General features: G+C 46.4%; 1 protein-coding gene across 2 annotated transcripts; it reads left to right on the forward strand.

Annotated features, from left to right (window-relative positions):
• The first annotated feature begins 398 nt into the window (after positions 1-398).
• On the forward strand, positions 399-17,317 carry fgd1 (FYVE, RhoGEF and PH domain containing 1). 2 transcript variants are annotated; one of them, XM_088408387.1, is made up of 18 exons: positions 399-625; positions 6,331-6,516; positions 6,596-6,758; positions 8,014-8,596; positions 9,310-9,399; positions 9,473-9,621; positions 9,703-9,859; positions 10,807-10,945; positions 11,483-11,541; positions 11,617-11,763; positions 12,047-12,139; positions 12,303-12,382; positions 12,475-12,505; positions 12,642-12,743; positions 13,335-13,463; positions 13,545-13,703; positions 13,829-13,975; positions 14,426-17,317. In XM_088408387.1, the coding sequence occupies exons 1-18, from the start codon at positions 478-480 to the stop codon at positions 14,696-14,698; spliced, it is 2,835 nt and encodes a 944-aa protein (XP_088264513.1). In that variant the 5' UTR covers positions 399-477; the 3' UTR covers positions 14,699-17,317. The 2 variants fall into 2 exon arrangements, with proteins under 2 accessions (XP_088264513.1, XP_088264514.1); XM_088408388.1 differs by lacking the exon at positions 399-625 and adding an exon at positions 2,457-2,710.
• Positions 17,318-21,966: the final 4,649 nt, after the last annotated feature.

Below are 21,966 nucleotides of genomic sequence, written 5' to 3' on the forward strand. Positions count from 1 at the left end.
GTATGACCTTCCAGCGCAGATTGCTTCTGATGGAGATCGACCAGGAAAGAAAAACTCCAGGAATTTTTCCTTCAGTTTTCCTTCGCTTCAAGTTTCAGGAAGTGAGAAAGGAGAGAAAATGAAATCCAGACCACAGAGTCTTTGGAAGGCGGGGGGGTGACTGGCTGGGTATAGGATCAAATGTCCAGACAGAGGCGGAGCTGCAACGTTCAACTTCATTTCGGCTCCCATTTGCAGTTAAAAGTGTAGAACTGGACACAGATGTACACGGGGACGTTTGTGTGTTAATGGTGTGCAGAATGGGAAAACAAAGCGGGAAGGTTGCTGTGTCGGCAGGAAGCTGCTAAGTGTGCACTTTGGCGGCGTGGTAAGCATGTGGAGGTGGTGGATGCTAGGAGAAGATGGGAGCGAGCGGGAGGACGACGAGGGCGGGAGAAGCGGCGGGACGCTCCCGACCCAGCATTGAGCCTTGAACCCATGAACCGGACTCGTAGCACTCTGCTCGGCCTCTCCCCTCCTTCTCCCCCCCCTCCCCCTGCTCCGCAGCCTAGCTCGTCTTTCTCCAGTCACTTCAGCACCATGAGGTTTTCCTACCACCTTGACAACAGCACCGCCGGCAGGACAGGTGAGCTACTACAACAACAGTACAACCCTATCGACTGGGCTAACTTTAGGAGTCATACTTCATGTTTTTAAATAGACAGCGGTGCTAGGTCATTTGTAGATGAGGTTAGCAAATTAACAAAAAAAAAAAGAAAAGTTAAAATACATTGGCAACAGTGTTTGTTTTAATACCAAAATCAGAACACCTAAGTGTCTTCCAAGGAGACCCCAACAGCAATGACATGTTCTCGGGATTCTGATGTCACAGTGGTATCAACGTTTACTAACATCGCCCTCCCCATCCCCCCAATACACTTAGCCCCACTTCCCCTAATTCCTAATTCCCAGCATGCAGCGACCCACGCATGAAAGCTAAAAATAGATTCAGCTGCACACACACACACTCACGCAGACACACACACACTAAAGTGACTGTGAGTGAGTGACCCAGTGACCTAGAGATTGACAGAGACAGAGAGAGTGGGACAAAGACACAAAAAGAGAGCGACAGAGAGTAAGAGAGAGAGAGAGCGAGAAAGATGCACACTCATTTGTGTGTGTGTTCAAGAAGTGGGGTGGGGTAAGGTCAAAGGTCAAGCCAGCAGCTGTAGATGGCTGGGTGTGTTTGTTTTTTCCTCAGATGCTGTAGTAATGTTGGAGTCTGCTTGTTTTTTAGCTCCGGTCATGTGGGGAGGGGTGGTGTTGATTTAATGACTGTCCTTTCTTTATCACTTCCTGTTCTATGTTTGCTACCGTGTGCGTGTGTGTGTGTGTGTTTATGTAGGAGTGTTATTGGATGCTTTGACATGGAACATCTGAGGTATGCTCGTTTTGATCACCAAGGCCTCGCCAGTTTGAAATTGCTTCACTTAATGGGCAGAAAGATCACCGTATGAAAATTCTGTAGAACATTTGGAACTGTAGAACTGTCTGAATTGCCAGATTCACCACCTTGTAGTAGCCACTGCCTTATTTGCAACAAGAAACCTTTGTAGAACATCTCAAACCTTTAGTACATTATTCTGTTGAACATCTAGACCAGGGGTGTCCAAGTTTTTATGCAAAGAGGGCCAGATTAGCTGAGATGAAAATGTGTCAGGGCCGACTGTTCAACTTGCAGTTACTTTCACTTTTGATAACGTTCGATGCCAATCTCTCATTATTTGCAGGTTTCATCTAGTAGAGTGTGTATAACAATAAGGGCAATATTGTGATATTAAAAATGCCATTGATTAAAATGATTCTCTCATCAGCATGCTTCACAGAAACCTGACAATGACCTTGATTTGAATCAGGTGCATTGGTTGAAGGTAAACAGTCTGGGTTGCAGCTCTTGAGGACTGGACTTGGCCACCCCTGCTCTAGAAGCATAATAGTCACAAATTTGAAATGGACCAGGTTAGTGGACCATTAGAAGCTTCTGTAGCCATGTCGCCATAGCGACAACAGCTATAATGTTGTAAAGGATTACCAGAAAACACACAAGCTAGGACAGTATCATCATTATTTTCTTGTTTTTCAAGCACATTTGCGACAATGAATCGACTTTGACGGCTTTTCACTTCACACTCATGTGTCCCTAATCTTTTGGCCAGCCAGTCACGTGATGCGACTGTCACGCACAAGTCTCGTAGAATTTCATCTCGTTGTCAAGGAGACCAAAAGTGAAGGGAATAGTGGAGAAGGAAAGGCACACCCACCCCCTCCACAGCCTGAGAGGCTTTCTCGTTTCTGCGCCGCCCGCCATTCCACGGGATCGAATCAAGTCCCTCTAACCTACATCTATGTCCTGATAGAAGCAGCAGTCTGCTGCTGCTTCTCTCTCTCTCTCTCTCTCTCTCTCTCTCTCTCTCTCTCTCTCTCTCTCTCTCTCTCTCTCTCTCTCTCTCTCTCTCTCTCGCTGCGGCTTGCTCTTGCGCGTGGACCTGAACGAGGAGCCGGTTTCTCCGTCTCCTCTTTTCCTTCTTTTTTCTTTCTCTTTTTTTCTTCTTCTTCTTCGTGCATGTGGACCGGGTGAGCCGCGGTCTGCCATCGTCAATATCGTCGTTCATGAGCGGCCTGGTGCTGTGTTGTGCGATGTACATGGACAGAAGTAGCCTAAGCAGAGGTGAGCGCGCACGCAGGCCCGCGCACGCGCGCACACACACAGACTCTGCGCTGCATTGGCGCACGCGTGCATGTCGACTGTCACAGTCGCAACGAGGGGGGCGGGGACGCGCTGACCGACATCTCGCCGCAGTGAATGTAGGCTAGTGTGGCGCGCGTGCACGTCACTGCGTCTGATGCCAACAGATGTGCTGTTCGCGTGCACGAGCCTGTCGAGGATCGATTCCGTTACCGTATCGCAGCGTGTCGTGCGTGTACGCGTGTGTGTAGGCTTTCACTTGGCTTTCGACGATGATGACGATGAGGATGATGGATGATGAGACCTTCATTTTCTGTGTGCAGACACGCCCCCTGTCATGCACTGTGCACGCATGCACACAAGTGCACGTCCATGTCTGCGCAAGCCCATGTGTGTCCACTAAAGGCAGTCACAGCAAAATTAACAATGACCTCTAGTACCAGCGTCACAATGTCACGGAGCCCAGGCCCTGAACATCCACATGTTAGGTTCCTTCAACATCATGTTGAGAAACTGCTCATGCCTGTAAGAACCAACAACAGAATCTACACACCAGAACCCACTTGACCAGGACCAGAACCTGCTGCATAACCTATCGACCCGCAAAAGTGTTAAAATATTTTTGATACCCACGTTCACAGTCGTTTTTTCCATAAATCTTCAGAATGATCTACTATGTGGAACATTAAGGCCTATGGAACCTCTGAAAAGTTCTTAATACACATCCGCAACCTTGTCTTGGACTGCCAGAATAGCCTCAATCATAACTAGAACCTGCTGGACAGCTTGACATGTATAAAGCATCCTTCTGATTGATGGCCATCCTTGTTTCCTTTTCCTTCTTTTCCTTCCTTGTGTCCTCTCCTATTGTATGCCTAATCCGAACGCCCAGATCGCCACTTGAATCTAGAGTAGAGCTGTAGAACCTGGCAACCTGCAGAACATTCTTAATGGCCTTATTCGCAAGTGCTTGGTAGAATACCAGAATCTATTTGATCATCACTACAACCTAGAGTAGAATATCTAGATTTATGAACCTTTTTGGGCCTTCTTCATCCATACATTCACGACCGTGTAATGGAGTACTCGTACCTCATTAATCATCACCACAAACTTCAGTAAAACTACATTTATACTTATATTGGATACTTCTAGTATTTACAATCTCTAGTTCAATTTAAGATAGCAACCAAGTCCTGGTCTACCAGAACCTCCTTGATGAAGCAACCTTGGGACATCGAGACACAGAGAAACCCAACATTCACAATGCTGTTGTTGACTAGCACAACCCATAGGAATGCAATAGCACTCGACACACACAACCATATCGTGGACTACCAGTGACTCTTGATGACTACTTGAACCTATAACATTATTATAACATTATCCCTGTAGAACCTTCATTTTCACATTCTAAAACATTTTTAATGAGAGCATGCACGATGGTGTAATGGATTACAAGAATTTGCCTGATGACCGATAAAATCTGCCTTAGCACATCTGGACCTGTAGAAACGCTGCAACCTTCCTACTCCATTGATCACCACATGAACCAGTTGTAAAACATCTAGTCCGGTGGAAACATCTTAGTACCCACATTCACTACGTCATACTGTAATTTTTAAGTCTGTTTCATCGTCACTACAAACTACTGTGAACCATATTACCCATAGTACCTCTAAAGCCTTCTCAATCTGTACGTTCATAACCTTATAGTCAACAGCTACAACTTCAGTGATCCCCACTAGAGCCTTTTGTAAAGGCTGTGCACAAATTTGTGATGACGTAAATTGAGGTTGGAATTGGCCATTACAATGTTGCATCAGAATTTTTGGATTTTGTAGAGTGTACTCGTGTCACAGGATTGTTTGAATGGTGCATGTGGCGTACATTATGTACTGTACATATGTCGTGGTGCAAATCCAGTGTTTGTTTGAATGGCAAATCAAAGGTAAGCGATGTTTGAGGAATTGAAGTCCTCTCTGACTGAAATGTCATTCTTCTTTATAAAACAATAAAACCGATTTGGAAAGGCTCTGAAATCTTCATCGGGGATTTTTTTGTGTTTCCAATTTGCAGCGAGCAGTCGAATTTCTAGTGTGCTATTTGCACATCCAGAAGATCAGCGTTCATGGATAAATTCCACCAATCCGGCATCTGTAGATGGGATTTTTTTTTTTTGGTTATCCCTGGTGCTCTAGCATCAGCTTTGGCTGCAGGCACCTTCCCCGTTTTCCCTTCCTTTCCTTTCTTTGAACGGCAATTCTATAACATGCTCTTTTTCCCATGTTGCAATCAAGCTTGATGTGAATTTATTCTCCACTGCTGTATTAGACGTGAATACCTTAAAAATATTACTTAAATCAGGGGTGCGCATTATACTTTGGCAAAACAAATTATGAATAGTTGAAAGTGTCAAAATAATAAAAAATGGCACAATTGTAGATTAACTATGTTTTTGTAAAAAAAAAAAAAAAAAAAAAAAAAAAAAACAATATTAAAAAAGTCATCAGAGCCTCTGATGCCAAATCACAGAGAGAGTTTGCACATTTGGATGTTTGACCAGAGAGATGAATCCTTCCAGGTTAGCCTAAAGCTAGCTACGATAGATGGATTTAAAGTTTAACCAAAAATGGAAAAAAAAAAAAAATGGTTCTGCCATTGGTTAGTGCTGTATTACCGACTACCTTGAAAAATCATTGTTGATAATAATGATGACACAGCTTGACTGAGATACTGTAGAACGCAAAGATCTCCCAGAATCTCTTTAATCAGAACATTCCCAACCATGTAGTGGACTACCAGTATTTCCCTGATTATTATTAGAACCTGCTGTTGAACAACTTGACCCATGGAAGCTCTATCGCATTCGACATTCACAAACAAATCATGACCAATCAGAACCACGTGTTCTACTTACTGAAGGCTACTGTTGAACATTCTACGACCATAGAGCCACTAGAATAGAGCTCCCCAACATGGGGGCCCCCAAATAGGGGAAGATAAGCGTGTAATTAAGGCTTTAATCTCGATTTTGCCTACGGGCTCTTTGCACATAGCGCTTCAATGTCAAATCCATTGGCAACAAACCGGTTTTCCCGCCAGCGATGGCACATCATGTTTTCCCAAGAATTTTGTAGACGTGATCAATTGAAAATGCAAACATTGTACTGATTAATTGAAATAAAGTGTTGCATATTGATGTTTATCTGTATTACCTACTATTTTGACAAATCATTGTTGATAATTATGGTGGGAAAAAATTAAAATGATGGGTGTCTTCCCATTGGTGAATATCATTAATAATACCGTAGTATGTTTGAATCAAAGTGCCAGCCCTCTGCATTCATTTTTAGACCTATCCAAAAATCAGCTAAGGTCGAAAAAACAAGGTGACCCCTGCTCCAAACTCGTTATAACATCACACATTTACAATCTTGTAGCAGCCTATGAGAATCACATCGACCAGTACCACCAGTACCTGCTGCAGAACATCCAGAACTGCAGCCGACACAGCTCACGTCATCTTTACTGAAATGCTTTGATGTTTATGGAGCTAGGATCCTAATTCAAAGATCTTTCTCATTTAATGCACCTGCCAGGTCCCCCGTCCTCATTGAGTCCTAGTTTGCTGGCAAAGAGTCTCTCTTTGGAGCCTCCATGTGGCCCTCAGCAGCCCACCTCCTCCACCTCAAGTCCTGCCGGGCTCCAGGAGGAGCAAGTGAACGATACCGGACCACCGCAATTAAATAAAAACCGGCCTCCTCTGCTCGGGCCAAAGCCTCAGGGTGAGTGTTGTCTGCAGTTAACAGCAATAACTACACATGCATGACATCACTGAATGATCTTGACTCCCTACTTCTACAGTCCCCCCTAAGCCGCTCCATCTGCAGCATCAGGCGGGAGCATTGAGGACCCGACCCCGAGCGCCAGACAAGCCGCTGCCCCCACCGCCACACTGCAAACCCGCTCGTCCTGAGGAACATGCTTCACCCACGTGTGTCCTGTCGCTTATTGAGAAGTTTGAGCGGTAAGAGAAGCATCGTGATGTTGTCGCAATAGGGTTTTCACCGTCATGGTTACAGTCACGGGGAAGTCACAGTGTTGCTGAGCTCACTGTACTGAGGATACCATAATCTTGGTCACAGTCGTGGGGATGTGCCTGGCATAATGACTGCCAAAGACATGTCTCATCTTGGTGATGTCATCACCATCAAGGGTAATGTCAGCGTTATGGTCACCATCATTGGGATGTAACAATCATAGGGATGTTACCAAAATCAGGGTATCGCCATCATGGAGATGCCACCATCATGAGTAAGTCATTGACATAGGTGAGGTCACCATCATGGTGATAACACCAATATGAAAATGTCATTGCCACACTGATGCTTCTGTCACAGTGGTGTTATCAACTTGTCATCATCATTGCTGATGTTAACGTCATGGGGGTGTCACAGACATGTGATGTCATTGTCATTGGGGTATCTTCTCCATCGTTTTGCCGGATGTCATCGTCATTGCTGATGACAATGATCGTGATGTTACACTCATTGGGGTATCACCTACATGGTTGTGTCCCGGACATGGTGATGGCATTGTCATGGGAAATTTCCCATCATGGACACCATCATGGTCATCTTAATATTATGGGGGTATCACTGTCCTAATGCTGTTTCGATCACCATTGTGGTGGTCTCCATCATGCTTTCTGACAAGGTTCAAAGCGATAATATCTGACAGGCCGTCATGTGAAAACAGTTCACTTTTTAGTGTAGTTTTGACTTATTTTATACTATTGCATATTTTATTTGTGTACGCTTTTTAATATTGTGCTTTTCAAGTCATCATTGATTGAATTTATTAATAGTGTGCATTTGAACATTTATGTTTATATGTATTGATCAACTAACACATATACAGATAAAAATACACTCAACACATTATCATGATGAATAATGTTGTATGTCAATAGTTTTATAGTAATGGTTATTGATACGTTATGCTTATTGATACGGTATCTCATAGTTTTGGTATCTTGGTTATTGGTACTCGATGGTGTTCACATAATCCTTTTTGATTTATTCTTTATGAGTACGTTTTCATGTTTATTGATACAATGTTTTTTGATCCATTAATCATGTTTATTGAGGTTTTTTGATAAACTATCATTGAACCAATATTTCTTGACATGTAATCACTTTTTTTGTTACAGTGTTACAGTATGTTTATAATTACCGACTTCTTATATCATTGGTATGTAATGTGTATGTAATGTGTTGCAGTGAACAGATAATCATGGTTCCTGACATCACCGGGGGGGCTCTGTGTCCCCGTCACCTCGACGCCCCCACATCTCGACCGTCATCTCCACCCTCATCATTGTCAGCTCCCGTTGTCTCCGAGGAGGAGACGGAGGAAGGTCTCCCTGAGCTCAAATGTCAGGAGGACGTGGTACAGGAAGGGTCAGTGCCTGAGGAGTCGGCCTCTGTGGAGATGAGCGAGCGTCTGCCGTCCGACCAATCAGGTCTGCCGCCCGAGCGTTTATCCCTCCCCTCTTCCTCGCAAACGGACGGCAAGCTGGCCAATCGCGACAGTGGCATCGACAGCATCAGCTCACCGTCACACAGCGAGGAGCTTTGTTTTGTGGGTGTGGACGACGGTGGTAGTGGAGTCGGAGTTTTCTCCTGCGGACTGCCCCGACTCTCCAGCTCATCCTCGTACCCTGGTGAGGGCGAGGAAGGCGAGGCGAGGTGTGCAGCCAGGAGGAGGGACTTCTCGGAGGATGCAGACAGTGACCTTGAGGAAGAGGAGGAGGAGGGCGAGCTTACCTTGGTGCTTTCAGCCCCCAGACAAGACTTGGCCGAGGTAAAACATCTTGACCCATAAAGCCTCTAGAATAGTTCCCCAACATGGTGCCTGCAGACAGCAGGCAGCTCAACGACTTTTTTTGAAACTGAGAACTACTCCAGACTGATACGCTCTTTTGAAAAAAAAAATCTCACATAACTTTAAGAAATAGTGTTATTGTATGTCATTTTTAATAAGTGATCATTTGTATGAATGCCAAAGCCATGACAATACGCTCTCACAATAAGTCTCTAACAGAAAATCACAGAAGACTAATGATTAAATCTCAGCCTGTGTTTCAAACGATCACCTGCAACATTCCTAAAAAAATCCCAATTTCCCATCATTGGTGAGATATTTTTGGAGCAGGCCTGCAGGCTATTTGTTCAGTACATTGAAGTGGACGACCTGAGCCTCCTTGATCATTACTAAAACTTTTGTATCGAAGAACCTTCTTTATACCCATGTTCAGAAAATTGTAGTGTACTTCCAGGACCTACTGATTAAAATTAAAACTTGCTGTGGATAAAACCTAGATCGTAATACCTACTTTCAGAACCTGATAGTGAATTGATCTTGGAACTTCCTTGCTTACCACTGGACCTTAAGCAGGATGTCAAGATAGAATCTCCAGAACCTATTTAATTGCCGGGCTGTTTTAGAGGAAATATTCTTGATCAATGACATATTTTGATTGATGCCTGTCACAGATATCACCACTTGTCTTACAGCTATCTGTCCAGCAGAGAGTGTTCAACATTGCCAATGAGCTCCTTCACACAGAGATCTCGTATGTGTCCAAACTCCATCTACTGGACCAGGTAGGGCTCCGCAGGTACGCAGGCAGCCTGGACACGAGTAGTCGGTCGACTGACGCACTGCTGCTCCCCACAGGTCTTCTGCGCTCGACTCCTGGAGGAAGCGCGATCCCGCTCTTCATTCCCATGTGACGTCATTCACGGAATCTTCTCTAACATCTGCTCCATTCACTGCTTCCACCAACAGTTCCTCCTACCCGCCCTACAGAAGCGCATGGAGGAGTGGTAAGACCGCTTAATGAAGCAAGTCGCATGGAAGGACTAGCGAATTGGATTCACAAATTACACCTTTGAAAAAATCCTTAGGGAATCCAACCCGCGCATTGGAGACATCCTACAGAAGCTTGCACCATTCCTCAAAATGTACGGCGAGTATGTGAAGAACTTTGACCGTGCCATGGAGCTCGTCAACACATGGATGGAGAGGTCGGCTCTGTTCAAGAGCATCATACATGACATCCAGGTGATTGCCTTCCACCGTCCCAATAGACGTATATACAGGAGGAGGATTTGCCTCATTGATTCGGTTGGTCAATTGCTGCAAAACATCAGTGATTCTGTTCTATTTGATATTGCTCATCTTCTCCTTATGGCACAAGTAACATGACACGAACGGCATTGCTACACTTTTATTTTGAAGTTATATTCCGAAGGTTTAGTCACGACAACAGTAAACCAACGTGATAATCTTTGGTTCCCAGGGTGAGCAGCCTCTGTTTCTCTTTTTTTGTTTTTAGTGTCATTCCTCTTTCAACCCCATCCTTCCCCCTTTAACATCCACATCCTGTACTCTATCACACCCTCTCTTTTTATATACGCGGCGTGTGGGCAGTAATGGTTTTCAGCCAGTGAAGCAGAGCAGTCATCGATGACACTCAGTAACATTTACAGATTTTGCAACTGGGTGCACAAATCCTGCAGCACATCATAGGAAACCTTGTAAATGTTGGTGATAATTTAAGACTTTTCAATGCCCCTTATGGCCATGAAAATACGTTGTTTTTTTTTGTTTGTTTTTTTTACACATATTTTATACTGTGGTCAATATTGCTGGTGGGCCGCATATTACTGATTCGATAAAAAAGGCTGTAGTCGGTGATAATTTGAATGTGGACCACAATTGGCCCACGGATTGTTATAGAATATTCTAGCCCCAATTAAGTGCCTTGTACCAACAGAAAGCGCTTGTCCACAGAGAGGTTTCTGCTCCTAATCGGAGATTACAATACAAAGAAAAGCTTCTTGAAGTACCAAGAAAAAGAAATAGTCAGAGGAGAAAGGTCCGTACTCCCGAACGTGCAATTTGTTCTAAGACAACGTTCAGTCAAGAATATGGTTGTCTTCCGAATTTTAGTCAACAATGTGTATGTGTGCATTTTGGCTATATTTATGTTTTTGTGTGTGTATCAGAGGGATGAGCGCTGCGCTAACCTGACACTTCAACATCACATGTTGGAGCCGGTCCAAAGGATTCCTCGATATGAACTCCTGCTCAAAGATTATCTTCACCGTTTACCGGAGGACGCGCCAGACTACAAGGATGCTCAGAGTATGCACACACATGTGCATTTGCACACAATAAGAATTGCTAAGGATTTGACATTATGCTAACAACTGCTATGCTAATTTAAGACCCACTGGAAACCTGAGTACACAAGGCAGATGAACAAGAATGGACTTTTTGTCTTCATGCCAAATACAAAAACGACCCATTACCAAATGCTAACTTGATTGCAGCTGGTATTATTATATATTTAAAAAAAGAAAAAAATTGAGTCAATGAAGTCACAAGGTGAAGAAGTGACCATGATTTTACATTTTGCGCTGTATTTTTATTTTATTTATTTTTTATTAAATTTTATGAGAATGTAGCAAATGCTAACTTCAGGAATTTGGCATGGTAAGTCATTTGAGAACATCAAAAAGGCAACTTGATTAGGATACAATACCAACATGTGAGCCACTGGTATGCTACGGTGGAAATATATTATTTTGCAGTATAACTATCAACCCTAAAAGAAAATGGTAGGATGATCAAGTTGGCCCATTGGTTGACTTCATGTGACAAGATCCTCTCTGTCCGCAGAGTCTCTGGAGCTCATTGCTACGGCAGCTGAACATTCCAATGCCGCCATCAGGAAGATGGTGAGAACTTTTAGAACAGCTTCCAAGAACAGATAGTCGTGGAACATTCGCAACAGTTCAGGTTGTATCTTTCAGGAGCGAATGCGGAAGCTGCTGAAGGTCTACGAGCTCCTCGGCGGTGAAGAAGACATCGTAAACCCAACTAACGAGCTCATCAAGGAGGGACACATTCTCAAATTGTCCAACAAGAACGGCACATCGCAGGATCGATACCTCATCCTAGTATGGGCTGCCCTTTTTTTTCAGTGTCATCATGTCATCTTGAATGCATGGAAAGTCGAATACAGCTGTTCTGAACTTGGCTGCTCTGACGCTGAAAAGTTTGGAATCAGCCATTATCGCAGTATTTGAAAAAAAAAATAAATCAATAAATGTCCTCTCTAACATCAGGATTAGCACAAATAAATACCAACCAGTTCCGTGCTTTTGAATCTGATTGGAAAAAGCCAGAATCAAATTGATTTTTTTTAGAAACGCTGGTCTAATCATCTCTTTGCCCTTCCAGTTCAACGATAGGCTGCTTTACTGTGTTCCCAAACTGCGTCTGATTGGTCAGAAGTACGGTGTCCGAGCTCGCATCGATGTGGACGGTATGGAGGTGAGTCTTACATTGGGGGATGGTAATTAGTAAATCCATTTGCATCTTAGCATGTTAGCAAATATCATCAATGACATTTGTTTTGGGGTTGCTATCAATACTAGATATCAGCATACCAACAGCCAGCAAGAAAAGTCATGTGTTTTTCTTCTTTACTGTGCAGCTGAAGGAGATGAGCAGCGCTGCAGTTCCTCGTACTTTTTTGGTGTCAGGCAAGCAACGTTCTCTTGAGCTGCAGGCCAGGTAATGTCATTGCTAATGACACTGACATACTCTATTGTGCGAGTATTGAGGTTGGCTCTGCTCACTTTTTTTTACTTGCTGTGTCTCTGCAGGACAGAAGATGAGAAGAAAGACTGGATTCAGGTAGAAACAAAATAGGGGGACAGGCTTGAAGTCAAGCAGCATCACTGAGTCTACAGTATTAACCATTCAGAGGATTTGCGTGTGTGTGTGTGCATGTGTGTGTGTGCGCACCTGTGCGTGTGTGTGCATTTTGCAGGCCATCCAGGCCACAATCCAGAGACACGAACACACTATGGAGACATTTCGTCACCTGACTTGTTCTCTTCGTGATGATGAGTCAACACCTCCTCACTCCCCGGTAAAGACCCCATGCCCTCAATGTAATTTGACATCGACTATATCTTTGACTAGGAATGAGGGGAGAAAAGTTTGAGAAAAAGAAAAAAAAAAACACTATTTATTGTCAGACGAAAAACATCTCACAGGCTCATTTTTATTTAATTGGGTGAAATTAAGAGAGTTATACTGTAGTTGCTTTCAGGGTGAATTTATTTGGAGTCTCATATACTTGACACCACGCTAGCTCTGAGAACCTATTTTTCAAGATGCCATGCGCGCAGCCATACTTGCCAGCAGGTGGTGGCCAGTCTTTGCGTCGATTATCTCCAATTAGGTCATCTATCATTTTCTTGGTCAGATTCTGATGAATTTGAGTCAGTCGCACAGTTTTCCAGAGAAATTACTGATGAGAAGTCCTTCAAACAAATAGAGGACAAATAGGTTCCCCAAGCTACTATAAGCTTACTTTAATATAACCAGCAAAACAAAAAACATGATTGGATGCAGTTTTTCTTGATAAACCATTTGTAGTTTTTCTTCTCAACATCACATGTGCGCTTTAATTCATTTAGATTAAAAGGCATTGGTGTCATTTGCTTCTGTCTGTCAGAGTTGCGCCGAGCTGGGGAAACGTGCGCCCACACCTATCCGCGAGAAGGAAGTGACATTGTGCATGAAGTGCCAGGAGGCCTTCAATGCCCTCACTAGGCGACGCCACCACTGCAAGGCCTGCGGTCACGTGCGTCCAATCACAGCTCGCTTTCTTTGTCGCCACGACGACCACCAGTAGCCCTCTAAGACACTTCTTTCTCATCTCCAGGTGGTTTGTGGGAAATGCTCAGAGTTCCGCGCCCGCCTCTCATATGACAACAACCGCACCAACCGCGTGTGCGTGGACTGCTACGCCATGCTGGTGGGCGTGTCTCCGCCACCCTCTGTAATGGCTGGCAACAACCAGAGGAGGCGCTCCATCTTGGAGGTGAGAGGGACCTCATGGTCAGGGTCACAGTACGAGGACTCTTCGGCTGGGATTCGACTTGACCTGCTTAACTGTTGCCACGGTAACTTGGGACTTCTGACCGACTCCCTTCTCTGTCACTGTAGAAACAAGCCTCGCTGGCGGCAGAGAATAGCGTCATGTGCAGCTTTCTTCATCACATGGAGAAAGGAGGTGGCCGAGGATGGCAGAAAGCCTGGTTTGTCATCCCCGAAAATGAACCCTTAGTCCTCTACATCTATGGCGCTCCTCAGGTGGGTCCTGTGCGCAGCACAAGTACAAATGGAAAGATCCAAGACCAGGGATCGGCAACCTTTCATTTATTCACTGCTATCCCAGTTTAAATGACTATGACTTCAATAGATGTCAGTGGAATCAGCTGAAAATTGATCTTTGACATCCAAAGCCATCAATGGCACTGACAAACTAAAAAAAAAGAAGAAAAAAAAAAACAACAGTGTGGAAAACCAACAAACTACTGTCATTTCAATTTAGATGAAGTATTCTGTGAGTTTTCCCAAGTCAAAAGTTATCAAGTGCTGCAGCAGGAGTACAAAGAGACACATACTGTACGGCTCTGGAGCCATAGGTTGCAGACCACTGTCTAAGACAGACATGCTGAATATTGCATATGCCTAATAATTTGAAACACGACTTACTTTGTCCTCATCGCACACACACTGTACATTGCCGTATGTTTTCAGGATGTGAAGGCGCAGCGCAGCGTTCCTCTGATTGGCTTTGACGTTTCCCTCCCGGAGTCGTGTGACCGCCTGGAGCGTCGGCACACCTTTAAAATTTCCCAGAGTCACCTGACGCTCTACTTCAGTGCAGACGGGGAGGAGCTCCAGCGCCGATGGATGGATGTTTTGTCCAGGGCTGGCAAAGGGGAGGAACCTCAGCCTCACCACCCAATCGTGGAGAGCGTGGAGGAAGAGGGGGAGGAGCCTGAGGGAGCAGAGGGAGACAACACGTGATTTGATGGGACGAGTATCGATGCAAGGGGTGGGGCCAATCGTTGGAGTGTACGTATTTAATCTGCATGGACCCAAATTGGGACATCACCCTCACACAGCTGTGTCACATGCTGTCGGTAAGCACAATACTCCTGATGTTGCCATCTTGTTTTGATGGCATCGTCCACAAGTCTCAAGTCCCAATTCTCTGTAAGTGATGATGCCCCATTCCAATGGAATAATCCCAAGTGCAGCGTCAACGTGATTGGACTGTCCTAATGGGACGGATTGGACCCATTCGCTAATTATGATTTCACAACGGCCATATTTTATGTTAATTTCAGGTTTTTATTGTTCTTTCATTTCATCTGGTTTCACTGAAGATTTTATGAAAAAACAAAAAAAGACAAAAAAAAACTAGCAACTAAACAAAGGTGATACCAGGAATTAGACAGAGCACATTTGACTGTCATTTGCTCCTTTTTCTTCTTCCTGTCATTATGATGACTTGCTGTTGGATGTTGTGCGTGTGCGTGTATGCTTGTTGTTTCCTTGATACCAAACGTTCAAACTTTGTAAATATAATTTATTCACCTGCGGTCACGTGACTCTCAGCGGGCGAGAAGAAGCCGTAAGCAGCAAGTCTTGCATAGCAATTGACTAGATTGCTGAGGCTATTTTTGCTAAACTAGGCCATTCTTATTGTAGAACTTTGATTTTTTTTTCATTAAAATCAATCTGTGTGATTTTTTTTTGTTTTGTTTCCACTTTAGCTCAAATCGTCTTTTCAGTGCCAAATCTCACAGTGAATGGCTAACTTTCTGTGAGGAAGTTGGTCTTTTGTGATAAGATAGACTGTACTTTTTGGGGGAACTTTGATGTGTTTCTTCATTAAGATGACCGTGTTTGTCTGAAATTATTTTTTTGTCTGTTTTCCACTTAACTTTCACGGTGCATTTTTATTGTTTTGTTTTTTGTTGTTTTTTTTTGGTGTGTGTTTTTTTCCAAGCTTGGCATCGCAACTAACTTGCTTCCTTGGTTTTTGTTATTCTACAACTTTTGTGTTTTTTTTGTTTATTTGTTTGTTTGTTTTCAACCATGAGAGTATGGTCTTATGTTTGTTATCTCCATGTTTTTAGTGCCAGTGCCGTAGCACCTTACTTGCTTCCTGGGAAAAAGCTCTTTGCTATAATAGGCCAATATTGTGTTACAACTTTGATGACATTTGTTCATTGAATCACCGTCTTTGTATGTTTTTTTTTTTCAACTGGGCTTTTACTGCACATGTTTTTGCGTGTTGCTTTCATGGATATATATAATAATCTGGACTGACAGCGGCCTCTTGCAGCCGAAGCCAGAGGACAGTCATTTTGTGTTACTGACAAATTCAGTTTATTTATCTTTCTGGCAACACTGTTTTCCGTTTAAGTTTTACACCGCTATCTCCGTATAAAGTAATGAGAGACCTGCAAAGAATGAACTTAGGCTGCATTTCCCAGTCAGAGTATCTTATCTCAATATTATGAATTGTGACTAGCAGAGGTTTAGGTTTTCTAATCGCTACGATATTAATCCTGGTTGGTTGTGCTTTCATTTCATTGTTAAATAATTTGATAACATGACGCAGACACATATTTGATGAGCGCTCTGAGATAAACCTTATGGGGTTAAACATATATAACCGCAAATTTACCAACGTAACGTGCATGTCGAAACTCTTCACTGCAACACAAAGGCATTTTTGCTGAGGAGACAGAATATATGATGAAAACACTGATGGCTTCTGGCGGGCAAATGGCCTTTGTCGTTCAGGTTATTATGTATGTCTAGGTTGATGCGGTGCTTCTCTTCCCTCAGTGACATTAGAAGGAAATGGCCTTACCGTCGACTTCATTTTTTATGTCGTCTGAAGCTTCTGACTTGGTGTCTTTGTGCTTTGGTCGATATGGTGCTGAATGCTAGATAATGTGTCCTGTGCTGGATGGTGACAAAACTTTTCCTCTGGCAAGCAAGCATACAAACTAGGCTGGGAGCTTTCCAGTCACGTGACCCGTAAAAAGTGACGGGAGAAAACCGGTGCTGATGTTTACACGTGGTCACAAGGTGACGCTGTGAGTTCTGAGTGACCTTGTGCCAAATGCAGTGTTCTATTGTACTAATGTTATTATCGTTACTGGGCTTTTTGCCTCTAGTGAGTGTGTTTCTATTTTTACAATTCACATATACATTACTGTGGACTGTAAATGGCTGCTGTTACCATGGAGACAACACCTGTTGAAATTAGAGTCATATTAATGGACTTCCGATACAATTTATAAAAAAACAACTCTCGTCGTAGTAACTCGGTGAATTATTGGGAGCGTCGAATTGCCATAGCAATTGCCAGCTACCAGGACTTTCTCGTTGGTGTTGCCTTGGTACCTACTGTTATCCACATGGTACAGTGTCTTGTTTCTATGGTGAGTTCCAGGGTTGCTTGGTTGCCAAGGCAACAACAACATCAGTGGAATACGTATTGACGTTTTATGAAATATGATTGGTTAGTGGCCGGCCACTGCCTTCCTTAAACCTTTTGTGTCACTTTGCCTTGTGAATGCCATCACGTGTTGAATACATTAAAATAAAGCATATACAAAGGTTTGACATCTATTTTCATTTATCATAAAAAAAACTCTATTTTATATAAGTGGCCATTGCCGTTGTTGTTTTACATACATAGTACACACACACATACATACATACACATACATACATACATACATACATACACACATACATACACACACACATACACACACACATACATACATACTGTTACGGCGGGAGGAGAGAGGACCCAAGAGCACGCACGCACTGGTAAGGGCAATGGCAGAGTGTTTATTGAACAGAAGGTGCGGGTAGTCGTGGGAGCTGACGGGAGCGTGGCACAGACGTCTGGGGGGTTCTGGAGTCGGGAGAGCTGGGGTTTGGCTGGGAGTCGGGCAAAGGGAGCGAGACGGGAGGGGGGCTCGGGCATACAGGTAAAGACGGCAGGCTAGCGGGTGGTCAGAGGCAGGCAAGGTCGAAATACCAAGGATCCAGTCAATTCGGCAGGCAATCGGGAGGTCAAGGGCGAACAGGGTCGGACAACAGGCAGGCTGGCAGGAGGAATTGCTGGAAAGCTCGGCGTAGCGCATAGAGACGATCTGGCGGGTTGTGGAGGGAAGTGACCGGGCTTTATACTGAGCGGGTAAATAGTTGCAGGTGTTGGTGTTCGAGGCTGATTAGAAGGAGGGCTGAGCGGGTGTGGTGAAGCTGGAAGTGAGGTGGCTGAAATGGTGGACTGTGACAGAACCCCCCCATCAAGGGACGGCTCCCGACGTCCCAAGGCCACCACTGGGCGGGAGGGAAAGGCCAACGGCCGGGGAAACCCCATGGGCGGGGGGGCGGGCAACACGCCGGGGCGCGCCACGACGCCCAGACGGTCCAGATGGCTGATCAGGATGAAGGCGGTGAAAGTCAGAGACCAAGGAGGCATCCACAACCTGGCGGGCTGGGATCCAAGACCGCTCTTCCGGGCCATACCCCTCCCAGTCCACTAGGTACTGGAGGCCCCTGCCGCGGCGACGGGAGCGGAGCAGCCGCCGGACTGTGTACACCGGGCCCCCATCAACGAACCGAGGAGGCGGAGGAGGCGGAAGCGCGGGAACCAGGGGGCTATCTATTGCAGGCTTGATTCGGGAGACATGGAAACTTGGGTGAACACGCATCGAGCGAGGTAGGGCAAGACGCACAGCTGACGGGTTCAGTACCTTCTGGATGGGGAAGGGACCAATGAAACGGGGAGCGAGTTTGTTGGATTCCACTCGAAGGGGCAAATCCTTAGTGGACAACCAGACCTTCTGACCCACCTGGTACGTTGGGGCCGAAGTACGCCGCCTATTGGCCGTCCGAGTGTAGCGTTTACTGGCCTGCAGCAAGGCCGAGCGGGCTCGGACCCATGTCCGGCGGCACCGCCGAGCAAAGGCAAGGGCAGACGGACAGGTGGCGTCGTCGTCTAGAGCCGGAAACAACGGAGGTTGGTAGCCGTGAACGCATTCGAAGGGGGAAATTCCTGTGGCGGAGCTGGTCAGCGTGTTGTGGGCATACTCTGCCCACTGGAGCTGGGCCGACCAGGAGGCAGGGTCTCGGGATGCCAGACAGCGGAGGGCAGTTTCCATCTCCTGATTTACTCTCTCCGTTTGCCCGTTGGTCTGCGGATGGAACCCGGAGGACAGGCTGGCCGTAGCGCCAATGAGCCGGCAAAACTCCTTCCAAAAAGCCGCCCTGAACTGAGGACCCCTGTCTGACACCACATCAAGGGGAAGCCCATGTAGGCGGAAAACATGGTCAATCAGGAGTTGTGCCGTTTCCTTTGCGGAGGGAAGCTTCGGGAGGGGAACAAAGTGAGCCATTTTGCTGAATCTGTCAACTATGGACAGGATGGCTGTGTTACCGTTTGATGGAGGTAGACCGGTCACGAAGTCAAGTGAAACATGAGACCAAGGGCGATGCGGAACAGGAAGGGGGCGCAGCAGCCCGGAAGGAGCCTGATGTGACGATTTATTCTGACTACAAATGGGACAGGCCTGGATAAATTCACGCACGTCCCTCTCCATAGAGGGCCACCAGAACCGTCGCCTGAGGACAATCAGGGTCCGTTGAATGCCGGGATGGCAAGTCAATTTCGAAGAGTGAGCCCACTGTAGAACTTCGGAACGAAGATAGTCGGGGACAGGCAGACGGTTACTGGGACATTGGCTTGGTTTAGTCTGCCCCTTGGCAGCTGACTTCACCTTCTCCTCGATCTCCCAGGTGAGCAAGCCAATGACACATGACGGGGGAAGGATAGTCTCGGGGTCCCGGCATGAACTGTCCTCAAGTTCAAACTGCCTGGAGAGGGCGTCCGGCTTGATATTCTGGGATCCTGGGCGGTAGGAGAGGTTGAAGTTGAACCTGGTGAAGAACAATGCCCAACGAGCTTGGCGGGAGTTCAGCCTCTTAGCCTGACGGATATACTCGAGGTTTTTGTGATCTGTCCACACCACAAAGGGGATCTTCGTTCCCTCCAGCCAGTGCCGCCATTCCTCCAGGGCGGATTTTACGGCAAGTAGTTCGCGGTTTCCTATGTCATAATTTCTCTCTGCGGGAGAGAGGCGCTGAGAAAAGAATGCGCAAGGGTGGAGTTTCCCATCCTTCCGTGACCGCTGGGAGAGAACGGCCCCAACCCCAGTCTCCGATGCATCAACCTCGACCATGAATTGTTGACCAGGATCTGGCATTTGAAGGATTGGGGCCGATGTGAAGCGGTGCTTGAGTTCCTGGAAGGCCCTTTCGGCACCTGGGTTCCACCGGAAAGGGGTTTTGGGGCTGGTGAGAGCCGTAAGAGGAGCTGCCGTGGCGCTGTAATTCCTGATAAATCGCCTGTAAAAGTTAGCAAAGCCAAGAAAGCGCTGCAGTTGTTTTCTGGTTTCGGGCGTTGGCCAGGAAGTAACAGCCGAGACTTTTGCGGGATCCATACTGATGCTATCCTTAGCGATTATGTAGCCCAAGAAGGACACTGATGAGGCATGAAACTCACACTTTTCCGCTTTGACAAACAGAGAGTTTTCCAGCAGGCGTTGCAGAACTGCGCGAACGTGGAGAACATGCTCACCCTGCGTCTTGGAGAAGATGAGAATGTCATCCAGGTAAACGAATACAAATCTGTCGAGCATGTCCCGCAGGACATCGTTGAGTAGTGCCTGGAAGACCGCTGGGGCATTGGTGAGTCCAAAGGGCATGACTAGGTACTCATAGTGTCCGAGCGGGGTATTGAAGGCAGTCTTCCATTCATCGCCTTCCCTAATCCGCACGAGATGGTAGGCATTGCGTAGGTCGAGCTTTGTGAAGTAGGCAGCCCCCTGCAGTAGCTCAAACCCTGAGGTCATTAGTGGAAGAGGATATCTATTCTTAATCGTGATATCATTCAGGCCCCGATAATCGATACAAGGGCGGAGAGTCTTGTCCTTCTTCTCGGAAAAGAAAAACCCTGCCCCCGCCGGAGAAGAGGAAGGACGTATGATGCCCGCCGCTAGCGACTCGTTGACATACCTCTCCATGGCCTGCCGTTCTGGACCCGACAGAGAGTATAGGCGACCCCTTGGAGGCGTTGTCCCGGGCAATAGGTCAATTGCACAATCATAAGGGCGGTGGGGAGGCAGGGAGGTTGCACGCGCTTTGCTGAAGACTTGGCTAAGGTCGTGATACTCAGGCGGCACACCAGCGATATCGGCATGCGCAGGCGGAGCGGCGAGGGGATCAGGAACAGATGCGCGCTTGAGGCAGGAGAGATGGCATGATGAGCCCCAAGCCAAAATGACTCCCTTCTCCCAATTGATGTGAGGGTTGTGGCGACAAAGCCAAGGCAGCCCCAAAATTAGCGGTATCTACGGATGATCTAGGATGCAAAATTGTATTTTTTCCTCATGGTTGCCTGACAAGCGCATAGAGAGAGGTGCGGTTTGGTGAGTTATCACCCCCAGGGGGCGCCCGTCCAAGGCATGGGCAGGTGAGGGTTTGGGCAGAGGGAAGCTCTTGTGACCGAGTTGAATCATTAGCTGCCGGCTAATGACGTTAGCGTCAGCCCCAGAGTCCACCAGGGTGCCTACAGTGTGGGGGCCATCAGACAGCAGGAGTTGGGCTTGTAAGAGGGCTCTGTCACGGGACAGGGAAAGAGTCACTTGACCCATTTTTACTCTACTCGGGACCGGGATTGGTCTTTTCACTGGGCATGCGGAAATAAAGTGTCCTGGTTCCCCACAATAAAGGCAGAGCCGGGCGGAGCGGCGGCGTTGCCGCTCTTCAGGAGTCAGGGGCGCGCGAGCTGGCTGCGTTGGCGCACTCCCGCCACCGGGAGGAGCTGACGTCGCCAGATGGGAGCTCACTCTGGCCGGCGGAGAAGCCCTCTGGTGCGTCTCTTCCCGTTGCAGTTCGCGTAGCCGATGCTGCAAGCGGATATCTATCCGCGTCGCCAGGTTAATCACCCCGTCCAAGGTGACGGGGAGTTCATGAGAAACTAATTCGTCCTTAAGACGGCTGGACAGTCCATGAAGGAAGGCGTCTACGAGTGCGGGACCGTTCCACCTATTCTGACTGGCTCGCGTCCGGAAGTCAATGGCGTAATCCGCCACCGTTCCGTCGCCTTGACGCAACTCGAGCAGGCCCCGGCCCAATTCCGCACTGGCGTAGCTGAGTCCAAAGACTTTTAAAATCTCCTCCTCGAGCGCCTG

This window comes from Hippichthys cyanospilos, chromosome 2 (genome assembly GCF_059441005.1).
Source record: "Hippichthys cyanospilos isolate Australia breed blue-spotted pipefish chromosome 2, RoL_Hcya_1.0, whole genome shotgun sequence".
NCBI lineage: Eukaryota > Metazoa > Chordata > Actinopteri > Syngnathiformes > Syngnathidae > Hippichthys > Hippichthys cyanospilos.

Coding starts and splice junctions, on each gene's coding strand:
- fgd1 (XM_088408387.1), top strand. CDS start 478: ATGAACCGGACTCGTAGCACTCTGCTCGGCCTCTCCCCTCCTTCTCCC. Junction 9,622..9,702: donor CAGAAGCGCATGGAGGAGTG/GTAAGACCGCTT, acceptor AAAAATCCTTAG/GGAATCCAACCCGCGCATTG. Junction 10,946..11,482: donor AGACTACAAGGATGCTCAGA/GTATGCACACAC, acceptor CTCTGTCCGCAG/AGTCTCTGGAGCTCATTGCT.